The sequence below is a fragment of the Glossina fuscipes genome, unplaced genomic scaffold, assembly GCF_014805625.2.
Source record: "Glossina fuscipes isolate IAEA_lab_2018 unplaced genomic scaffold, Yale_Gfus_2 111, whole genome shotgun sequence".
NCBI lineage: Eukaryota > Metazoa > Arthropoda > Insecta > Diptera > Glossinidae > Glossina > Glossina fuscipes.
The window spans coordinates 2,197,990-2,220,167 of record NW_023998454.1 but is presented as its reverse complement, the minus strand read 5'-3'; the positions used below and the strand labels follow the sequence as shown (position 1 = coordinate 2,220,167).

The 22,178-nt window shown below is 34.4% G+C and overlaps 1 protein-coding gene across 2 annotated transcripts in view; it reads left to right on the top strand.

Annotated features, from left to right (window-relative positions):
• LOC119638995 (acetylcholine receptor subunit alpha-like 1) overlaps positions 1–22,178 on the top strand; it is a 186,702-nt gene that overhangs the window by 138,952 nt on the left and 25,572 nt on the right. For both annotated transcript variants that reach the window (XM_038036171.1, XM_038036169.1), the window contains exon 4: positions 7,667–7,776. In XM_038036171.1, coding sequence (XP_037892099.1) covers positions 7,667–7,776 — 110 coding nt within the window. The remainder of the gene's footprint in view (positions 1–7,666; positions 7,777–22,178) is intronic.

Below are 22,178 nucleotides of genomic sequence, written 5' to 3'. Positions count from 1 at the left end.
CATATAAAAAGTAGGCGTATGAAGAAGGGTCGCTTTGATAGAATTTAAAGAATCCTATATTGTGATCAAATTATAGGTATTACTTAGATTTTTGCAAAGGACTATAATTGAGTTAAAAAGTTCACGAAACGATTCGCAGCATTAAAGTTAATTGAGACAGGTAACAGAAGAAGGACAGTACCACTTATTAACTTAATTAAGAAGAAAATTCGAGGGTAAACGTACGTTTCTCAAGCGACGGTAAGAGTAATAACACTAATCTATTCTCATAAGGAGGCAAAAGGACGTGCGGGTCCCGACCAAAATTCCTAAGTTCTTTGTTTTGAATCTACGTAGCACCTGTAGGAGTGAGACCGCAAACGAGGCATACCCAAGTAATGGATGACTTTTTTTACGTAGGTGTAACCGTACTCTTTGGACTACCAGTCTTTAGTCGAGATCAACCTCTAAATTCATAAACGAAACTACATTTTCTAATTTTTGGAAAATTGCAATCAAGGCAGGAATAGCTACTTTTAATGGTTTCGCTCAAACAATTCATTGAAAAACGCAACACGTTTATAAGATGTTAGAGTAAGGACCATACAACAGGAACTACCGCTGTAACATCAAATTGCTTACAGTAAATTGAAGTCCTCCTATGATCACATTAGTAGATTATGACATTTCGACCGCATAACGCCAAATAAAGACAGCATGTCTTTTCTAAGTAGAAATTTCCGACTTTTGAGGAAGATTGGAACGAATGACATGTAAATGTTTATTATCAATTTTAACACTATTGATAAAAATTCGTCGTCGGGAGGAGTAGAAAATTCAAATGGGCAGGAGGCAACTAAAAACGTGAAAAAAATTTTAAAAAAGTTGCAACAAATGTAAATTAGGTTTGAGCCAAGTTTCAGTAAAAAAGCCCAACAGCCAAACTCTGTGCTCATTAAATTTAAGTAAGTGGTCTGAATTTTTGATTTTAGGCCCCTAAGATTTTGGTGAATGATAGTTACTGGGCCGGAAACCTTCAGTTTGTTTGTGGCTAAGGGAATTGCAGTATTACTCACTTTCAGTTGGAATTCAAATCTTAAACGGCTAGGCGGGTCTGGATTGAGACGGAGCCAATTTAAAAATGTTAATACGATTTAAATTGCCAGATGGGACGGCAGTTTTGACACAAATATCGCTTTGCAGTTTGGTGCTCTGCAGGTGCACCGGAACGGCTAGATGGAGAATAGGATCTATTATTTTTGCTTATATTTTCTGGGACTGAATTCGACTATTAACGCAGCTGACATGAAAGGCTGTTCGGCTTATTAGTATTATCAGCCAAGTTTATGGTGGGAGTAATGTTAATATTTTCTAAACGTCGCACGTTACCTTTCCCGGATTGGACACAAACACCATCGCTGACAGATGGGAGTATAGCAAGCAACCTAACCAAATGTTAGGGGTTCATGCGAAGTCGGATGTGAAGGACTACAAGCTACGTTGCATGTTCGTGTTTTACAAGCGGCACCAATCAAACAAGATTAGTTTTTTCAAATTTATCAAATGCCGTGAGCTCTTTATCGGTTTCCAGAAATTCCTTTTTCGTCTGCATTACAAGCTTATAAAAATTGATAATGCGCTTCGTGTAGTGTGGAGACCGAAGTAACCCTTTCATTAGATCCAAAATTGTGTCTACAGTGCGTCAAGTAAGACTATTTCGAGTAGCAATATCACTCGCAAAGCCGGCAAGTATCGAAGCGATCAGAGAAGCAATCAAAATTAAGAATTAGTTTTTCCCATAAAGAATGTAAAAGCACAACAAATAACCAATAAAATTGCAACGTGCAACGTGCAATCTATTTATAGACTGTGAGATCAGTTATATTAGTTTGGGGAAAAAGAAATCCATTATTTTTTCGGTAGATGGCTGCACTGATAGATTTCTCGTAAGGTATCGGTCAAACAATTTCAGATTTATGCTCGTTGGAAAGGTGACATTTCGCAGTAAAAAAAATTCTTTTGCTGTTTTTTGTTTGGTGCATTCAGTTGTGAGTTACAGCGTGCTAAAAATGGAAGTGAACAAAGAGAAAATTCGATACATTTTACAGTTTTTCTTTGACAAAGGCGAAAATGCAAGCCAGGCGGCTAAAATTGTGAATGGTGTTTATGGTTCCGATACTGTAACAGCCAATTATGTGCAATTTTGGTTTCGTAGATTCCGTTCAGGAATTTTTGATGTTAAAGATGCACCTCGCACAGGTAGGCCGGTCGTCGAAAATCTCGATAAAATCGGAGAAATGATCGAAGTTGACCGGCATGTTAGCAGTCGTAACATCGCCCAGGAGCTAAAAATCGACCATAAAACAGTTTTAAACCATTTACACAAAGCTGGATTCAAAAAGAAGCTCGATGTTTGGGTGCACACCAATTAACAGAAAAAAACATGATGGATCGAATTTCCAACTGCGAAGCCTTGGCCAAACGAAATGAGATAGACAGATGGTGACTGGAGATGAGAAATGGATCACATACGATAACCCTGTGCGAAAACGATCGTGATCAAAGAGCGGTGAAGCACCTCAAACGGCCAGGAAGGTTTTGCTATGCATTTGGTGGGACTGGAAGGGGGTTATTTATTATGAGTTGCTTCCATATGGCCAAACGCTAAATTCTGATCCCTACTGTCAACAACTGGACCGTTTGAAGATAGCGATTGACCAGAAACGGCCAGAATTGGCCAACAGGAGATGTGTCGTGTTCCACCAGGACAACGCTACGCCACACACATCTACAGTGACTCGCCAGAAACTTCGGGAGCTTGGTTGGGAAATTTTAATGCATCCGCCATACAGTCCGGACTTGACACCAAGCGATTATCATCTTTTTCTTGCATTGCAAAATTTCTTTAATGATAAAAAATTGGAATCTAGGGAGGATTGTGAAAATCGACTACTACAGTTTTTTGCAAATAGAGACCAGGACTTGATGAGAGAGGCATTTTGAAGTTACCTTTAAAATGGCAACAAATCATACAACAAAACGGTGCATATTTGACCCATATTTGACAATCCGAAGCATGTTAAATAAAGTCCTGAAGTTCATATAAAAATAATGGATTTCTTTTTCCCCAAACTAATATTAACAATAAACAGACTTTGACGACAAACAACATTATTAACCTGAAGCATTTGAACGGTACGGCCACAAATCTAAACCAAAATAAACGAAATTACCCCAAAAAAAAAAAAAAAAAAAACACAGACGAGAATACACACAAGAGCACCAATTGCTGACCGCAAAAACAAAATGATGGCAACACTTAAAAACAGTCCGATGGATTTAAACTGAAGTATAATTTAAAAATTTAACAACTACTCACAAATATTTGGACTTTAGACGGACTTTTTAATCAATCAAAACAATAAAATAAGAAAAAACTTACAGAATTTTGAGAATGTAAAAAGAACATGGCCACAACGCGCTTTTTCTATTCTTCTAAAATTCAGCAAATCAACAACAGATGGATTGACTGTGCGATGCATTATTTGTAGTTAAATTAGAGTATGCTCGTTTCCTTAGGAATTCTGGATACATTTCTCTGACAGTCGTTGGAGTTCTAGTGGGGCTGAAAAACAAACTTCTGTAGTTTCCTAATTTGGATCTAATGCTGGGTATACTTCGTACACAGAACAATGATGGGAATTTTATAGAATTTGCCCATCTCTCATTGAATGACATAGTATTTGCCGATTTCTGGTGTTTCAACCTTTGGAACTAGATCATGCCGAATATGTTTAGTTTGTGCACGAGTTTATAACGCCCAGGAGGACTCGAGATGAACCCACCTCGATTCGGAACATTCTCTGAATCTAGCTAATTTTTAATATTTTATAATGGTAATTGGTTTTTAATAAATTAACCAAAGCTGAAGCGTACAGATCCATTATTTAGACCGCACCATATATGGCGGTAGAATCTCATTTGCTGCTTGTTATAAGGGAAGTGAGTGAAAAATAATAAAATCTTTGAAAAATAAATTACGTTTGCTAAATTTAGACCCCGTTATGGCGCAACATATCTAATGGTCGACCTTGCCCGACAACAATGTTACTTGTTTTTATTTGACAAATCCAAAGAGCAAACTTAATCTGAAAGCCGATATCTAAATTTCACTTCTTAAATAACCAAAAACAAGGAAAATCACTCTGGTGGGACACGGCCCATCATGAAATACACTAAATCATTTTGCTAAAAGCATATAAAAGTATTCAAAATTGCGTATTATAAGGGATGCGTTCGCAATAGAGGATCTTAACCATTTTCAATAAAGTTCTTCCTTAGGCAAAATTACGTCGGTATAACAAGTTTGACCAAAATGCCTCAGAAATTGTGACATTTAGATTGAACACAAGAATGCAAAGCAGACGGACGAATGGTGAGATAGGTTTAGATCGATCGGAGAAGAGTTTTAAACCGGTAGGTATAATAGAAGGTTGTTTATCGTAAGTCCTTCTGTGTGCAGTTTACAGCCGCGTAAACTTAGTGTGTTCTTGTACTGTAAGTGCTTCACATTACAAAACACTCAAGATATTCTGCTGACCTGGGGGTTTTCTTAATGCCCATCTCTGAAACAGCTCAAAAATGCCTTATGCAATTACAATACATAATCTCTATGTATTGCTCCTTTTGGAAGCATTCATAGATTGCGAAAAGTTTCACATTTATTCAAAAGCTATCACCTAAGAATATAAGTAAGGAGTTTCCCTCTTCTTTTCAATGTTTACGATCGGTGTCGTTTAAACAATAAACGGGAAGACGAAAGGCGGATCTATGGACGTCTGAACACATTGGTGGATGAATACATGCATATAAGGCAATAGGCACAGATAAATGGACTCAATTGATGGATTGGCAAACGTACAGATAGACGGATGTAGAGAGCTATATCGACTCAGAACTTTGCTGCATATTTCTACACGAAATTGCTGAAGCTACATTATAGACGTTACAAGCCTAAGAACAAATGCGTTATGCGTTCTTTTACAGCAATGGGTATAAAATTGGAAATTTACTCGAGCAACCTCAAGTTTATTAGGTTCTTCGTTGCGTACTTCGGGAATAGCATTATTAACGTAAATCCTCTGTGCATTACTGGGTGCAATATTAAATGCGTTAGCAAATGCACATGTTTATGAATAGGGGATTAACCTACGATGAATAATTTTTACTACTCCATAAGCGGTGCATTAATGCAAACTCATATGCTTACATATTTGTACAGATGAATATGGCTTTCATGAATTTGTATAATATTATTTATAGCGTTAATAAAATTTCAATGAAACCGCAAAGTAATAATTAAAAATTCGTGAATTTATGTTAATAAATTTTTTGTATATATACATATATACATATACTTTTGTGTAAATATGCTATCAACTTAATAATGAAAACAGCGAAATTCCTTCGCTTTGCCTATACATAATGTCTTTGTAATTATTTAACCATAATTATGATCAGAATGTATGTAAATGATTAAATTTTAATTTCATATCAACAATAGATTAGCGAACATACTCTACCATTGCTAATTAATGCATAATTGATAATAGAAGACTAGCAGCAACAGCAACAGCAACAGCAGCAGCAGCATTAATAATAATAATAATAATCATAATAGCAATCGCGACAACGAGAACAATAAAAACAACACTTTATTGAATTACAAACTGCCTGTATACGCTAAACCAAAAGCAAACATATCTACATACGCTTAATAAATTCAAGTACTTCGGTACACGTGTGAAAGCAAACATGTTATATACATTGTCGTAATAAAATAAATAATTATATACAGATATGTTTGTTTGCTAAAACTTATTTTATAAGCCACTCATACAAACAGCTCTGTTCAAAATAATAGCAGAGAGATTTCACAATTTCGGTTAATTCGATCATCGCCTTGGTCGTGTGGTGTTTTGCAGAAGTTGCAAAAATTTGAAATATTTTTCAAAAGATCCTACCAATCTTTCATTGGATCACAATAACGGAGGTGAAACTTTGTCATGTTATTGAGAGCAACGTCAATTCGATTGTTCACAATTCGGGAATATAACATTAGAAAAGAGAAAAGTTTTAACAAACGGATTTATTAGAATCTGGCAGAAAGTAAATGCGATGGGCCCACTTGGTATTACAGACAAAACGTTGGAGGCATTGTCTTCGTAATTGTAAGCTCAACTTGTTGCAAGCATATATATGCGTCCATTCCAAAGGTTTCGGTAAAACACCTCTTAAGATGCACAGTGCGTTAAAGTTTTTTTTTATCTACGGCAATCAACAAGTTGAACACCAAACTTCGATTTTTGATCTCAATATTCGCAGTCGTAAAATTTGCAACACAACGCCACAGAACTTGTGGTGTCTGAGCCATTTCTCCGAATAATATAATCAACCACAGGTGATATGGAGCCGAGTGGGTTAGTCTTTCATAGTGCAATGTCGAATATATTCGTTCATCACATTTTTTTTTTTTTTTTTTTTATGTATACTCTTCCCTGAGTGGTCGAGTAGACAAGAGTCTCGACTACCAACTCAATGGTCGTGGGTTCAAATCTCAAGTGCAATAGAGTTTTTAATAAAGCCTTAGATGCTAGTGCTTTAAGCGTTTAGTCTTAGAATTTATTCTCTGGCTAAATTTAATAATAGTAATAACAATAATAATATATATACTCATTTTATTTTTGTTTATATTTTACAGTAAATATAATTCTACTTATTTGCTTATTATATTTAAAAAAAGTGATGAGCGAATATACTGGAAACGTTGATGTTAGCCTAAGCTGAAAATCAAATTTTTGCCGAATAATGCCACAATAACGGCGAAGCGTAATTAGAAACGTTCGGTATCATGCAATTGTCGGTATAAGAGAAAACCTAATGTTTACAAAAAATTTAATTGCGAAAATATTTGCAAAATAATAAATTACTATTAATATTTTATCATTTATTATACCTTACATTCTTGGTAATATAAAGGCATGTTAATACCTAGAAGTACCTCAGAGAGATCCACCTGCTATTGCACCAATCGACTCAGAATCACTTTCTGAATCAACGTAAGGTCTGTGTGTCTTGTTTTTTGTGTTGAACCTAAGTAACGCAATTTTTGAGATATTTTGATGGCATTTGCTACACCGACTTGTTTTAACCTAATAACGAACGCTGAAAGTGGTTTCGATCGATAGCACCCTATCGTGACAGGTTGGTGTATGAGTAATTGTACTAAACAAAACGGTGTAAGGTATTTAAGGGTGAAAGCTGGCCAATTTTATAGTTTCTACTTGTTTTTATCTCTTTAGTCCAGCTCACTGCCGTTTTTTTGAACAAAGCTATATGCAGCATATGCAGACGTATACATTTATACATTTTCAATATTGTTTGCATTTATAATTCTGTACACTTTTTTGTTCGCTTAATTTTTATTCTAATGGTAGATATTATTATTGCTATTGTTATTATTGCGAGAGAGCTATTGGCTATATTTTCAATTAAACATAGCATCACACATTCGCACATTTTTAACACTTATTAAAAATTAATTTTTTACTTTACGGGGTAACTGTATATTAATAAATATTTTGTTTTTTCTGGATAATGATTTTCTCTTTTAATGTCTTTTGTTAAGGAATGGAATGATTACAAATTGAAGTGGAATCCCGATGATTATGGCGGCGTTGACACGCTGCATGTACCCTCAGAACACATTTGGTTACCGGACATAGTGTTATATAATAAGTAAGTACTCGCAATTAACGGTGTAAGATAACTTCCTTAGTTTGGATTAATTTGTCAAAAAAAAAAGAAAAAAATTAAAGCCAGATGGGAAATACGTGTACTCCGTACATTTCCAGCCGAGAAGAATGTCATCTATTGACTGCTTTACTTGATTTATGTATGAGTAACCTTATAAACGATACGGCGAAAGCAGATATTATTTCAATGGCAGTTTATATGCTCGCAAATGCAATTTTGTGCACATTTAATATGTCACAAAGCAATTGCCTTAAATACAAACATTTATATAGTATTTAGAGCAGCAAAAGTTTTTAACTGATTTTGGGATCACTTTACAGTTTAAGCCTTTCACTTTCTTCTACCTCTTCAAACAACTACATTGAACAAGATGTATCGGCTAACTCCATGGGGGAGGCTATTTTCACTTAAACTTCGGCAATAAATGATGATGTTTCCCATAACTAACAGTATAAAATATAGAATATATTGTATATAGTATGCTATCTACGTTATCTATATCAAATATAAAACATCGCATAATAATAAATAGCAAATATCAGTTATTACATATTGAATAATATGTATATATATATATATATATATATATATATATAGTTTTTCAATGCCTACGTGTCCTGAGTCGCTTTAAGAATGTCTATTCGGGAGTCCAACTGTCAATTTGCCATTTTTTGTAGAACCTTCAGGTTCCATAGCAACCCATAAACTTGCCCATAACTTTCAATTTCTGGTCGTACAACACCTTTAAGACTAAAATACTAGCGATTCGCCTGCAACCAGTTTTGGAATCGATACAATTTGTTTCCTTAGATGAAATAAATTAGAGCTTTTAAGTCAGCGTGATACTTGTGGAAGAACTGGCGCGTAAGCTAAGGTCTTTGTTTTGTGATAGCATAACATAAAATGCCTTTGCGATTTAACGTTCCTGTCCTTTTGAGATTAAGTTCATGCCGCTGAATTGTGATTTAGTAAGTTAACGTAGACTTTATTCACAATCCTTGGACGATGTACTTTTATAGCAACTTATATTTTAACGTTTTAATTTTTCTTCTGGTTTTGTCCGCTCGAAAATAACTCTCCCGACTCAATCGATTTTGTCTTCTGCAAATATTCTGTCTGTATACCCTTTTACAAGCAAGTTGGTTACAATACTTTTATGTTAATGCCTTCTTGTTGCTATTCACGAGTTGCGTACTCATGCAGACCAATTTCATCAAATATGGAATTTTCGTAACAATAATTATCATAATAATTTGATTTAAATCGAATACAAATTTTCTACTCTTTTTACACATTTAGTTCAGATGCTTTCGTGTCAGCGAGGACACTGCCGGACGATATTTCGGCCGCTTACGTTCATACTAAAATATTGCATAAACATTTGATTCCCATGAAAGTAAAAGAACATAGCACGGTCAATGGCGACCATTACTAAGTAGCGGATTACCTTTTTGTTCGCAGTTCCCTCTATATGAGCGTGGAGTAGAGAAGGGTTTAGTATCTAAAAAATAAATTATAATGCCATGGAGAGTAAAAAAATTAAGTGAAAAAAATTTTTTTAAATAAGTTTAATTTTAAGGAACGAAAAGATAAGAAATAAATATTTTCCTAGAGTCAATTTGATGTGAGTAGAGGCACATAAAAGCAACTCTAAAAAAAAATTTATTTTCTCCATCTTTTAGTTCAACAAAGTAAAGATTTTTGTAAAAAAAAAAATTTTACATAGTTTATTTTACTTCTCCTTCCTCCCTTTTTAATAAGAAAAAGGAAGTCGGAAATCCATAAAAATATATTTTAACGAATTAATTGCTCATAAACTGGAAAACATTTGGTTTAAAAATATGTAAAAAGTAAAATATAGGAAAAAAAATATATAAAATGAAAATTAAGTCCATTCGACAATCAGTGGCTAGAAAAGAAAATTTCAAAACTTAGTTCTTGTAATATTTACAATTGTTGTGGCAAAAAATATATACGATGATGAAGTGCTTACTAAAAGTCATTTCCTTTGTTCTGTTTCTGACTACACCATGGTGAGGGAGGTCGAGAAATTTTCATCAACATTTTCGCATCGTTCTGTGCTTAACACCGCCACCTTCTTTTTTTCGAGAACTTTAGCCAAGTAGTCCGCATACTGCATCACAATTACAGTTTCGTTTTCTTGCAAGCATTGCCGTTGTTGTTTGAAGCAAAATGAAATTTAAGCCATGCTAGCAATAAATTATAGATTTTTATAACGCACAGGCTCAAGCAGCAAAAATTAGAAAAAGTGCTTAAGAACAAAAAATTGTAATCCTATTAAGTGGAACCTTATAATACGCGTCATTTTTGTTGACTGCAGGATAGATCAAAGGCCCGTTTATTTTACATTCAATCAAGCGTTTGTATTTAAAATTATACTTTTATGCGATGCAACGTTTGGTATGCCGGAAAATATATGTCTCCATGAAAAATGCAAATGTAATTAAGAAGATTTTATTTACCTTGAGATGTAGTTCATTCCCACCAAGGAAAAATCGATTTGTGTTTAATTGGCATTTCTTATTGTCCAATTCTGATTCCGTTGTTAAACGCATGCACAAAGAGAGAAGTGAGAAAATGAGATTCCACACCTACGTTCAAGCATATCAATCGAAAAATACATTTTTTATTAACTAGAGAAGATATCGAGCTACAAATGTTTATGAGCATTATCTAGAAGTGTCAATTGGGAAACCCACGCTCAATGGTTTGAAAATATATGCAAGTTCCAAGACATCCAAAAGTCAACTCATCATGAATATCATGATCATATTAATAACTGATCTGAAGACTTCTCAATTCAACGCTTGCAGCTTTGGGAAAAAGAACAACGCGACAAAATGTGCTCACAACCTCAATCTCACCACGAGTTCCAGTGTTAGTTTACAAATTTGTAAATATGAAAACACCAAATTAATATATCTTTAAGTTGTAAGTGGATAAAAACATGAAAACATGAAAAAAGTATTGCTTATGAACTTGAATATGAAATAAAACACAGACGTTTTCTTGCATATAAAAAAGTGCTTGCGATTGGGGTAAAGTAGCGGCACGACTTCTAGTAAGCCATCTAATATTTTACACGTGTATCGCGTGAAATGTAAGAAGTTGTTAATTAAAAATGTGAAAAAATTGCTGAAAGCATTAAAAATCCTCAAGTAACCACGCGGTCACTTAGTCGTTAATGTTATATGCTTTTGGATTTTTTTTTTTTCATGAGTTTATGGAAAAGAAACATTCTAAAACAAATTGGTGATAAGTTATTAGGCTAAAGCTTTTTGGAGTGTTTTATATGATAAAACAGCAACTGCCTCGAGAGCTGATAGTTTTATCGATCTCTTTGCAGCCTATCATTGTTAAGCTCCATATTTGGAAAGTCACTACAGAGCTAAATGGGTTTAATCCATTTCCAGTACAATAATTCAAAGTCACAAGAGAGAGCACATGCAAAGAAACACAAATTAAACTAGCTAGGCTTAGATAATGCCATGACTTCGTTAAAAGATTTCACAAGTCCCAATTTCATGTAATGAAATAACTGTTCAAATAACTGGGACGGAGACACTCATCAAACGAAACACTGACAACGAGTTTTGTAAAATTAAATGTAGCCGCAGAGAACTTTTATGCCCTACTTCATTAACAAACGGATAGATAAACGTGTCGTTGATAAGCTACAGACACTCAACACAATTACACGGTTACACTGAGGATATACGCATGCTAAAAACCTTATAAATACAAACAAACGGGCGAAGCTTATTTACTGGACGGACTGGTATTATGCTCAGAGCGACTCCGTAGCCTGCTCTCCGTATGGTCCTTACCTGCCCATCATTTTATATGGGAGACGCCGACAGCAACTTTTTGTCTTCTCGCTTATTCACTCTACATTCTCTCTACGTCTCTCTGCCTATCATTCAGGCATGCCAGTTTTCCTTTAAGACTGCCATTCATAGCCGTGGTTAGCAATCGGAAGGCCACAAAGTTTGAAGCAACCACTTAACATGTAAAGATTTCACCAATAAGAACCCAAACAATTTGTACGATCTTAAGGCATGGATATCTAAGTTAATACTAATATACTATTCCTATATCTAACTTTTCTTATTCGCAAGGGTTTAAGTAATGAATATGAAATAGATTTCTCTTTAAATCTTTATAAACAATATTTGCTCAGCTACTATTCGGCAGGAGTTTATAGAACTTATCCTACTGCTGTACAGTAGAATAGAATCAAAATCTTCTCAACATCATTTGCATACAGTTCTGTAACGAGCAACTTGAGCACCAAACCCAGCATATAAAACGTTATCGCCTGAAGATGAGCAGCAAGTCTTAAATACGATGCAAATGCTTTAATGGCATTTTTTAACATCCCCACCAAATGATGCGGGTATATTCACCTGGTCAAATTGTTTGCAACATCTTCAGACACCCTCTGAGTAGTGAAAGTTGTCCCATGTTTGGACCTCACATGTCCTTGGCTTCGGAAGGGAGATTGTTAGAATTACGTTAGTGCTAAGGTACAATTTCTATGTTAAGCGACTTGACAAACGACGGGTTTGGGGAAACCAAATCACAAAACAGATGCATTCTGATTGGGATATGGTAAGATTGTCAAAACAAAATCTTGAAGGAAGTCCGAATCAGGTGACTGCCATCGTCGTCCGAGTCGAGAGCGACAATTTCCGTGTTGGAAAGCTCTTCTCTAGCGAATAGCCAAACGACCAGTACGTCGTTCTCTCCGATTTCTTGTTTTTCCTTTTTCGTAGTGTGTTAGAAATTTTATTAAAATTTTGTCAACTTCTTTTGTCAACAATTTACGCGTAATCAAGAAGCGTCCCCTCGTCTACCCATCACCTTGTTTATTTATCGGTTATAAAATGAATGGGTACATGCATAAAAAATTCGGCTACAGTTGAATATAATTTTCTTACTTGTTTTCTTTTTAAAGGGATTTCATTTTTTGGTTTTATACATTTAAGAATACATTAGAGTGAGGGTAATTTGTATAAAACGCATATTGCGATTTTAAATAAAATCTTTCTTCGCATATTTTTTATTACGAATCTTTATCATTATGAGGGAAATATTTACCTTTTTTTAACTATAAAATACTATCGTAAGCATGTCATTCCATGCAACGCCTAGCGCAGCATGTTACACATACTTTTACAAAGGAATTTGGTTTTCATTTAAGGAAAAATAAAGCTGCGGAAAGCAGAAGCCGGGATAATTATTATCACTATGGGAAAAATTGCGTAGAAATGCTTTTTTGGAAGCTTGAGCCTTAAGTGTTAAATAAACAGTGCGTGACTGTGTTACTAAACCAATAAATTATGGTACTTTTAGTGTTCAGGTTAAAATGTCCCAAACCATGTACACACACACACACATACGTACGTACATACATACATACATGTGCACAAGCCGACACTCTTAGGCATGCATATATCCAACAATGCCATTCCAGGCGAACGCATGAAACCATAAACAAAGTATTTTAATATGAAAATTGTGTTGCTTCTATATTTGTTTGCCTTGCCTTTGTTCAGATAACATAAGAGAGATGATAGCAAGCGAACGATTTAAATCATCGGAAAATAACGCACATATATATATGCATGTATATATATATATAAGGGTGTATATGTAAGAGCATAAGTATATATATATACGTTAACATACCCACAAAATTACGAAACAATTTCTCTATTACACATTATCTTTTTTGAAGCAGTAGCAGCAGCATCACTAACGAATAACAAAGCAAATAAATGAAAAAGGATAGAAAAACAAAAAAAAAAAACTATTTTCGCTCTTAAACAAATATTCCTTTGTTTGCATATGTAAGCACACGTATGCGCTAAGCACAAGGCTAATGTATTTTACTTTATCTACCCACCCGAAATCGCGAGCAATGGCGATGATGTTGGCGGCGGTAATGGTGATGACGTTATGCCATTTAGCTATTGTGCGTTACCACAGCTTTTCATATGTAAATTGTGTAAATGCCTCTCTTGTAATCCCGCCTTCCACCGCATTACTATCGCAACCAATTGCACCGCGTACGCCAACTTTGATATAATGGCTTAGTACACGAGTTTTACACACAACAATAAAAATAGATTTATATATGCGAGCACCTTTATATCGCGGGGGGTATCTAATCATTGACGATTCTCTTCTATAATGCTGAATATATTTATCTGAATTATATTTACGTCTGAGTTTTTATTTGTGCTTAAATTTATATTTATGTATATATATATAAATTTATATAATTAGATTTATATTTATATTTTTCATATTCATATTTATTTATTTATTTATTTTTATTTTTTTTGTTTTTATGTACATGTTTTAGGGTTTAGGTACAGAAATACGTTTATACGTATATTTATATTTACCTTTTTATTTATTTTCGTATTTATAATTGTTATAGTTATATTTATACTTACAGTCATATTTACAGTTATATTTGCAGTTACATTTACATTTATTATTTTAATTTTCGACCGTATTAGTTATTACCATATATTATCATTTCGTACGTTATCGTCTGTAAATTAAAATGATTGGCTCGTTTCTGGTTTCGGTACTTGTAACGGAAATGCCCCTAGGAAGTACACCTAGTTTTGCTTGAGTTTTATTGCGTTTCAAGTCCCTCTTTGGGCGTAACTACCCACTTTTCACACTATTATTTGGTGTAGTTTATACGACTCAATAAAGACATTCCATTTTGGGCTTAAAAAAGGGGACTTGATACGACCAAATCACTAAAACCAGAGCAGTCGCACAAAGCACAACAACACTAAGATTAAAACACAACGTTTTCTTTTTATAAAGGTGATCAAAAATCAAAAAAAAATTGCAAAGCCAAACGTAAATCTAAGAGAGAGAAAATAAGAGAATAAACTGGAATATGTTTGCAGTAAATTTGATCATTTTGCTCGAGGCTACAGAGAATACTTTCTGAAATAAAGATATCGACTCAATGACACCAAATCAATCTCTAGATATGAATGATGATTTCGCAATTGAACGTGCACACACGTTTTGTCAAAATAGTAAATCCAACTACAATTATACTCGGTGTCAGTTAATCGACATATTCAATTACTTCTAAAACAGATGTATGTATGGCTCAAATAAGCGAAGCACACATACACACGCAACGCTCACGTCTAGTTCCTATTAGTAAATACCAATTAGAAAGCATACGATATAAGATAGCACCGCTAAGAAATATTCTTATCTGTTGAAGTATATGTATAATCCCGAAAGACGTGTCGAAGTGAAAGCATTTGGTGGCTTAATTGACAACGTAATTGATCTCTTTTACCAAAGTGATGATGAACATTTAACCATCATCGTCAAGAAAGCATTGGCACTTCCAGAATGCAAGCATCATCGATAGGAAACATTCATAGACTACTTATCTTTAAACTCCAAGCCTCTGGCTTACCTTTCTTCTAAGTGGAATGGTTAAGCTCTTATCTGCATGGTAGATCATTCAGGGTTTTGTTAAACCTCATTACCTCGGATGAATTCCCCGTGACGTCTGGCGTACCTCAAGGCCACCGCTTAGGTACAATTTTATTTACTTTATACATTAATGATCTCCCATCGGTGATTAATTCCAGTCAGAGCTTAATGTACGCTGATGATGGGAAACTGTTTTCTTCCTTCTCTCAAAGTGACTTGAATAATTTGGTTGCATGGTGCTCTTTGAATCTTCTGAAACTAAATCTAAATAAATGTAAGAAGCTTTCTTTCTCAAGAAGAAAGTCATTCATTACTCAGTATTTAATTGATTCGCATAGGTTGGAGGACGTTGATGCGTTCACAGATTTAGGCCTTCTATTTGACCATAGATTACGTTTTAACTTGCACATTGAGCTCTCGTTGAGCAATGCTAGATCCGCGCTTGGTTTTATAAAGAGGTGGTCCAAAGAGCTTGATGAGCCTTATATTACGAAAAAGCTGTACATGTGTTTGGTTAGACCTATACTTGAGTATGCCTCTGTTGTGTGGTCTCCTTCATATAGGTGCTACGTAGATTCAATTTCATTTGTTCAAAAGCAATTCATGCTATTTGCCCTTAGGAATTTGGGTTGGGACCCGATTTCCACTCTTCCACCCTATGAAAATAGGTTGCTTCTGTTATCCTTACCGTCACTCGAGAAACGTAGATTTGTTCTTGGGATTTCCTTCGTAATCAAATTAATAAATGGTACAATTGACTCGCCCGCATTACTTCGTGAGATAGGCTTTAATGTCCCCAACCGCTTCTCTAGGCGCTTTACCTTGGTTAAGCTTAGTCAATGTAAATTTAGTTATGAGCTGTTTAACCCGCTAACAGTTGTTTGCAAGAACCTAAATGACGTCTATCACTTATTCTCATTAACGGACCCCGTAAAGTCCATTTAAGCAACTTTGCTTAATACGCGCGATTTACCCCAGTCGTACTTGAACTAACTTTTAACGTTAAAAAGTCATTATGAGTCGAAAATTAATTGTTGTTAACTATTATCGGTTGCCAAGCTTATGCATGTTTGTGATGGCTTAGGGGTTCACTTGCAATTTGATCCTGCAGCGGTTGCGGGCGTGGCTCTATGCTATTTGTGTACATGCTTTTTTTCTTTTTTTTTCCTTCTTATTTGTTTTATTGCACTTATATTAATTAATTTAAGATTTACTTTAAGAGTCAATTGAACTCGACTGTTAAAATTTTTAGCTGAGGTTCTTGTATAAGTGGAATAAATACATAAATAAAAAAAAAAAAAAAGGGAACAGATGATGCTGAGAGAATTGAGCTCATCTACGAGCTTACAGGAATTGTAGAATATCGAAATCACAAAACTTTCTTAGATTTCAAAATTATTAAACCTGAAATAGATTCTGGTGTTTCCAGTTTCCAACTCCCCCAAAATTAAACGCTTCGAAAAGACTGCTATATGGATTTGTTCCAAACGGTATTCCTATTGTTCGTGAACCAAAAGCAAAAATGCATTTCAGAAAGATGACCAAGGATGTTGTTGATTCGAAAAAAGTAATAATCTCTTTGGATTTGATTTGTTCCTGGCATTGGTTTCGAAATGAAACAATCCGATTGCTACGATTGAACAATCCGATGCAAATAGAATAAAACGGACTCGTGACAAATAAGGTGAAATTTTCGATTCAAATTGATCGTTTAGTGAATCAAGGTAAATTACGCCGCATTTAATTTAGGAATTGAGCCTATCCCATTGTTCTTGTAAACAAACCTAATGTTAGATTACGTATCTGCGAATATTTGACAGAAGCTTTTAATGCACAAACTGGAGAAACGTTATTTCACGCAGTACGTTACGAGATATAATTCTGAAAAGTGGAAAGAGCGAATTTACAAATCGAGCATGATAAACGAGGAAGTTATAAACACTCCGCTAAAAACTTTCCGGCGCCAGCGTTTTCCTTGCGGGATTGCCAGTGCGGTAGCTATTTTCCAAAAAATTGTTAACAATTAGTTTTTGGTATAGAGAGATGTGCACATTACTTAGATGACGTTACTATTTCAGTCCCAACAACAGAAGGACTTAAGGCCTCAACATTTTCATATTTCACTTTCAAACGATAGAGCACACAACACCGGCTCTCTCATGCCAAAACAAGAGATAGCTAAAATATTTAATACTGAGACGAAATTATTCATGTTGTTTCAACTCCTTCTTCTTCATATGTAAGACAAATCATTCATAATTGCTTCCGGCGTATATAGCATATTTAAAATACTTGTTACCCGTTTTATTATCTGCGTGTCTAAACGTACACATAGTAATAATAGAATGACACGTCTCTACCTCAAGCCTCAAGGCTTCATACATATAAATAAATAATAAGATTTCTGGCGTTAAAAAGCAAAAAAGGGTCTGTCTGCAAATTGATGACGGGAATGTGCGGCTTATGGCAACTAAAATTAATATAATCAATGTGAGGATGTGAATTTTTCCCTCTCGCCTAGAAAAATTCCTATTCGATACAAAATGCCTGAATGGCTATTCAAGGCGTCCTTACCTTGGTGGTTTACATTCCTCATTTCAAGAAAAATCCGAATATGCCTTGATACTGTAATTCAGCTTCCTTTTATTAATTAAAATACTAAAGAACATAACATTTAAAATTAGAATATCTATACTTAACTTAAAAGACTTATCGTCAGTGGTTATCGGACGGAACGGACGAAAATATCCCTAATATCCCTAATTCAAATGACGACGATCTAGTCGGCGGTTCGATCCCAAAAAAAGGAAGAAGGAAGTCATCTGCTTCTTCTTTACTTACTTTTGCTCAAAAACGTATCGATATTGCGAAGCGGTTAGTTGATCACATTCGTAGTATATCAACTAAGTTATTTCGAATGTGATATTCCCATTCCATTGCTCTTTTACTTACACAACTCTAACTTATTACAGCATCCCTGTAATATTCATTTTTTACTTCGCGATAGACCGCAAATTAGTAAAGACGTTTTTAGCAAAGACACTACCCATGAAATGTGCTTGGGTGTGAATGATAAAAGATTTGCTTACTTCTTTCTTTTCCAACATTTCCTAGTAGATCAAATAACAAATAGGTGTAAGAAGAGTGACCATATGACTAAGTTAACTGATTGAAAGACTCTTAGATTGAAAGCATAAAGAACATGAAAGAACATGAGTGTAAAGTAAAATATACTTATCGTATTTTAAATACGTAAGAATAATTTGTAACTACGTGAGAGCCAAGACAAATTGCGCGAGTTTGGTCCTTACACCAATAATAACAATATTTTAACAACACGGAGTAAAAAGATCAAAAATATATCCTATTTGTTTATAGTCAAGCTGCTGACATATTAATAGCTTCTAATAATGTTGACCGATTCTTTATTCTCCAACAATCTTCTTAAATGAGACAGCTACGTAATATACGTATATTTAAACGTTTCCAAAACAAAAATTGTAAACCTGTACGCACTCGACCGAAGAATTCATGAATTATGTTTCTTGTAAAATCGTAAGACTGCTTTAGGATTTCTATAAGTCATTGCGCGACCGGATCCCCATACATCCCATTAATCTCCCATAATCTCCCATTAATCGCCTCTGCCAGTATAATGACAAATACAATGCACGCCAACGAAAACCCTTAACAATAGATAATTATCTATCGATCTGGCGCTTGCAAAGAAGTTGAATGTGCAGCAAATATAAATGAGAAATACTTTTGCTCTTGCTTAGCTTTTATTCTCGGTGGCCACTAACTGCAAAGGTAGGACACGCTCACGGGATATTGCGATGATTTTGAAATGCACTTAAAGTTAGTCGTAAGCACGCTAACGTACTAAGCGCATAAATACCAGGCATCGCTTCGTGCATGAAAAATGCCACAATTGAAACATCGTTCTGGAATATATGCACTCAAAAACTATGCCAGTTTATGGCATAGCTTTGAGCATCCGTAATCATAATAGATATGCCTTCAATCTGAGAGTCTTTTAATCAGCTAACTTAGTCATATGGTCACTCTTCTTACACCTATTTATTATTTGATCTTCTACGAAGTGTTGGAAAAGATAGAAGCAAATCTTTTGTTATTCACACACATACACATTTTACGGGTCGTTGCCTTCGCTAAAAACGTCTTTGCGAATTTACTGTCTGTCGCGAGGTGAAAAAAGCAAAGACGTTTTAAAATTAAATTGTATGTGGAAGCAAGCATATACAAAGCACACTAAGGCTTTCATTACGGTCACAAAAACCAAAAAAAAAAAAACAATTTTTTGTTATTAACTCTCATGGGAGATTACAGTGTAAACGCTGGAAGTACGCAATAAGCAAATCGTGTTATAACAATTTTAATAGATATTCCATCGTAACCACATCACCTATGTATCACCGCCAGAATACCCATATGTATATAAGAGGCTAAATTAATTATAAACTATTTTAACGAACTTATTCTGTTTTTTGATGTGTTGCAAAGGGCGCTAAAATCTAATTGAAAAGGGCATATTTGAAGCAATGTTGACTGTTATCAATTGTGTGCACTTGAGTAATCCCCACTAATCATTTCGTTACTCTTTCAATATCGTTCAATTATCAATTACCTTAGTATAGGTGCAAACCTTTTAGCACAGACAAAAATGAATAGATAACTATATGATTTTACATTAATGCTTATATGTAAATGTATTCCAGATAATGTAAGCTGTCATCGCACAGGCTCATATCATCGAGAAAAAGGAATCGATACGCCTAAGCTTATACTCAAACAATCCGCATATGAAGCTTTTGAAATTAGGCTTTGGTAATTTGATATTTAGACTGGAAGCCATAATTTTATTGTAGTTGTGTGTTATTTGTAAGAACAATCGCTTTGGATTATCATAGAGCCGTAAATATTCCCTTCAATATTACCTCTCCACGTTATTTTATGGGGGCCTAGTTAAACACATAACCCTGATTGATGCCGGTTTAACTTAAAGTCAACTTTATTCGTCAACACAAAATAACAGCGAACATGACCCCATACATTGGAAAAGAATTATATTTTACAAGTAACAACAGACGCGTCCCCTTTTGAAAGAAATATTTTCTACAAATAACAACAAACATGGGTCTTTATGTTTTATGGAATTGTCGGGATGCTGACAACTCGTTGCCAAATGGAAAGAGGATCTAAAGAAGATTGCTTTCTTTTCTCTATATTTGAGAAATATTCAGGAATGTTACAGGAATACCTATTGCAGAACAAGTGTATCGCAGACATAAGGATGGATCTTGGTTCACACATTGCGATGCTGTATAGCAGGTAGTCTCTGCTATCTTATGTGCTGAGTTGACATTTAGGAATAGACGGTCAGTCCGTTCCAGAACGGTTACGGTTTTACCCAATCTGCGTTACTTTAAAGTGGCAATGCTTACCTTTGGTTGGCTTAGTAAAATTTTTTGACATTGGAAATTGATATGAAAACTTTGGACCGACTGGGGCCATATTTTGAACCCGCTTTGAAGTAATAAAAAATAAAGTTCGTATGACAAAATGTCTAATTTCAAAATTAGATTATAATAGTAATTTAAAATAAAAAATCAACTGTACCAAATTTGGACCATCTTGATGTATTTTTTATCCTACTTTTTATATAGATTTTCACGAAAATTGAACCTTTGTAGGGTTATGTTATATGTTATGGTGAGACTTAAGCAACCCATAATGGCAATTTAGATAAAAAAATGTACTGTAGCAAATTTGAACTACCCACGCCTGTTTTTCAATCCTACCTTATATAAGAATTTGCAGAAAAAAATTTTTTTATGCCAGAAAAATCTAAATTTTAATATTTTATGATGAAAATTAACTATGCTGAATTTTGAACACATACTCAATTTTGAACCTCTTAGGCCTTTATTTTGCGTTCTATGGTAAAAATAAAAAAAACAGTGGGCTAACTTCCCGCCAGTTATCATTTTATATCGCTATTCAACCTTTTATAGTGCTTGGAGGAATTGAAATTATTTCGCACTTACACTTGAGCGATTACTTATCGCCCGTGGCAATACTCAAAGCAGTAGCTAAATAGATATAATTAAACAAAATAAGAAAAGAAAGGAAACAAGATTCCTTTTTTAGTTTTACGAAGGCAGCATAAGCCTTTCTCAAGCTTGCAATGCAAATTTGTTGTCTGCCCTGAGCTTGAGTATGACAATTATATGACAATATATGACAATTGTATTACAATAATAATAAAAAATTGACGAATTTTCGTTCATAGTTGTTTATGTATTTCAGAGAACTTTATATATCTACGAATATAAAAATAACGCAACGCAGCCACACAGCAAAGTATATATAAAAAAGTTTTGAAATTGTTATGCGTGCACAAGTGTGCGTATTCGAATTTTCTATAAATAATTTTGATGATATGTTAGTTAGTACGGCTCGTGCTTCTCGAATTATACAAGTTTTTCTTATAACAATTTTATGCCGTTGTTGATATTTCATATACGTCTGACTGCTCCGAATGTTCTGATATGCGTTGGATGACCAGTGACAATGCAACAAAAATACGTTATATATAATAAACGAATGCATTTTTAATCCATAAAGAGCTTGGTCGCAGAGCATTTTCAAAACACGTTATAAATTTTAATTTAGTGAAATGTTCTGTTTAGTTTTAGGCGCGCAAATGCGTTAAATAATATATTCTATCAATAAAACAAACAAACGAAAATACACGTTAGGCAATATACACACGCATCAATACTGCATCTTGCTAAGAGTACAATGTACATAAATTTTGCGTGAATTTTGTTGAAATAAAAAAGTCGAAA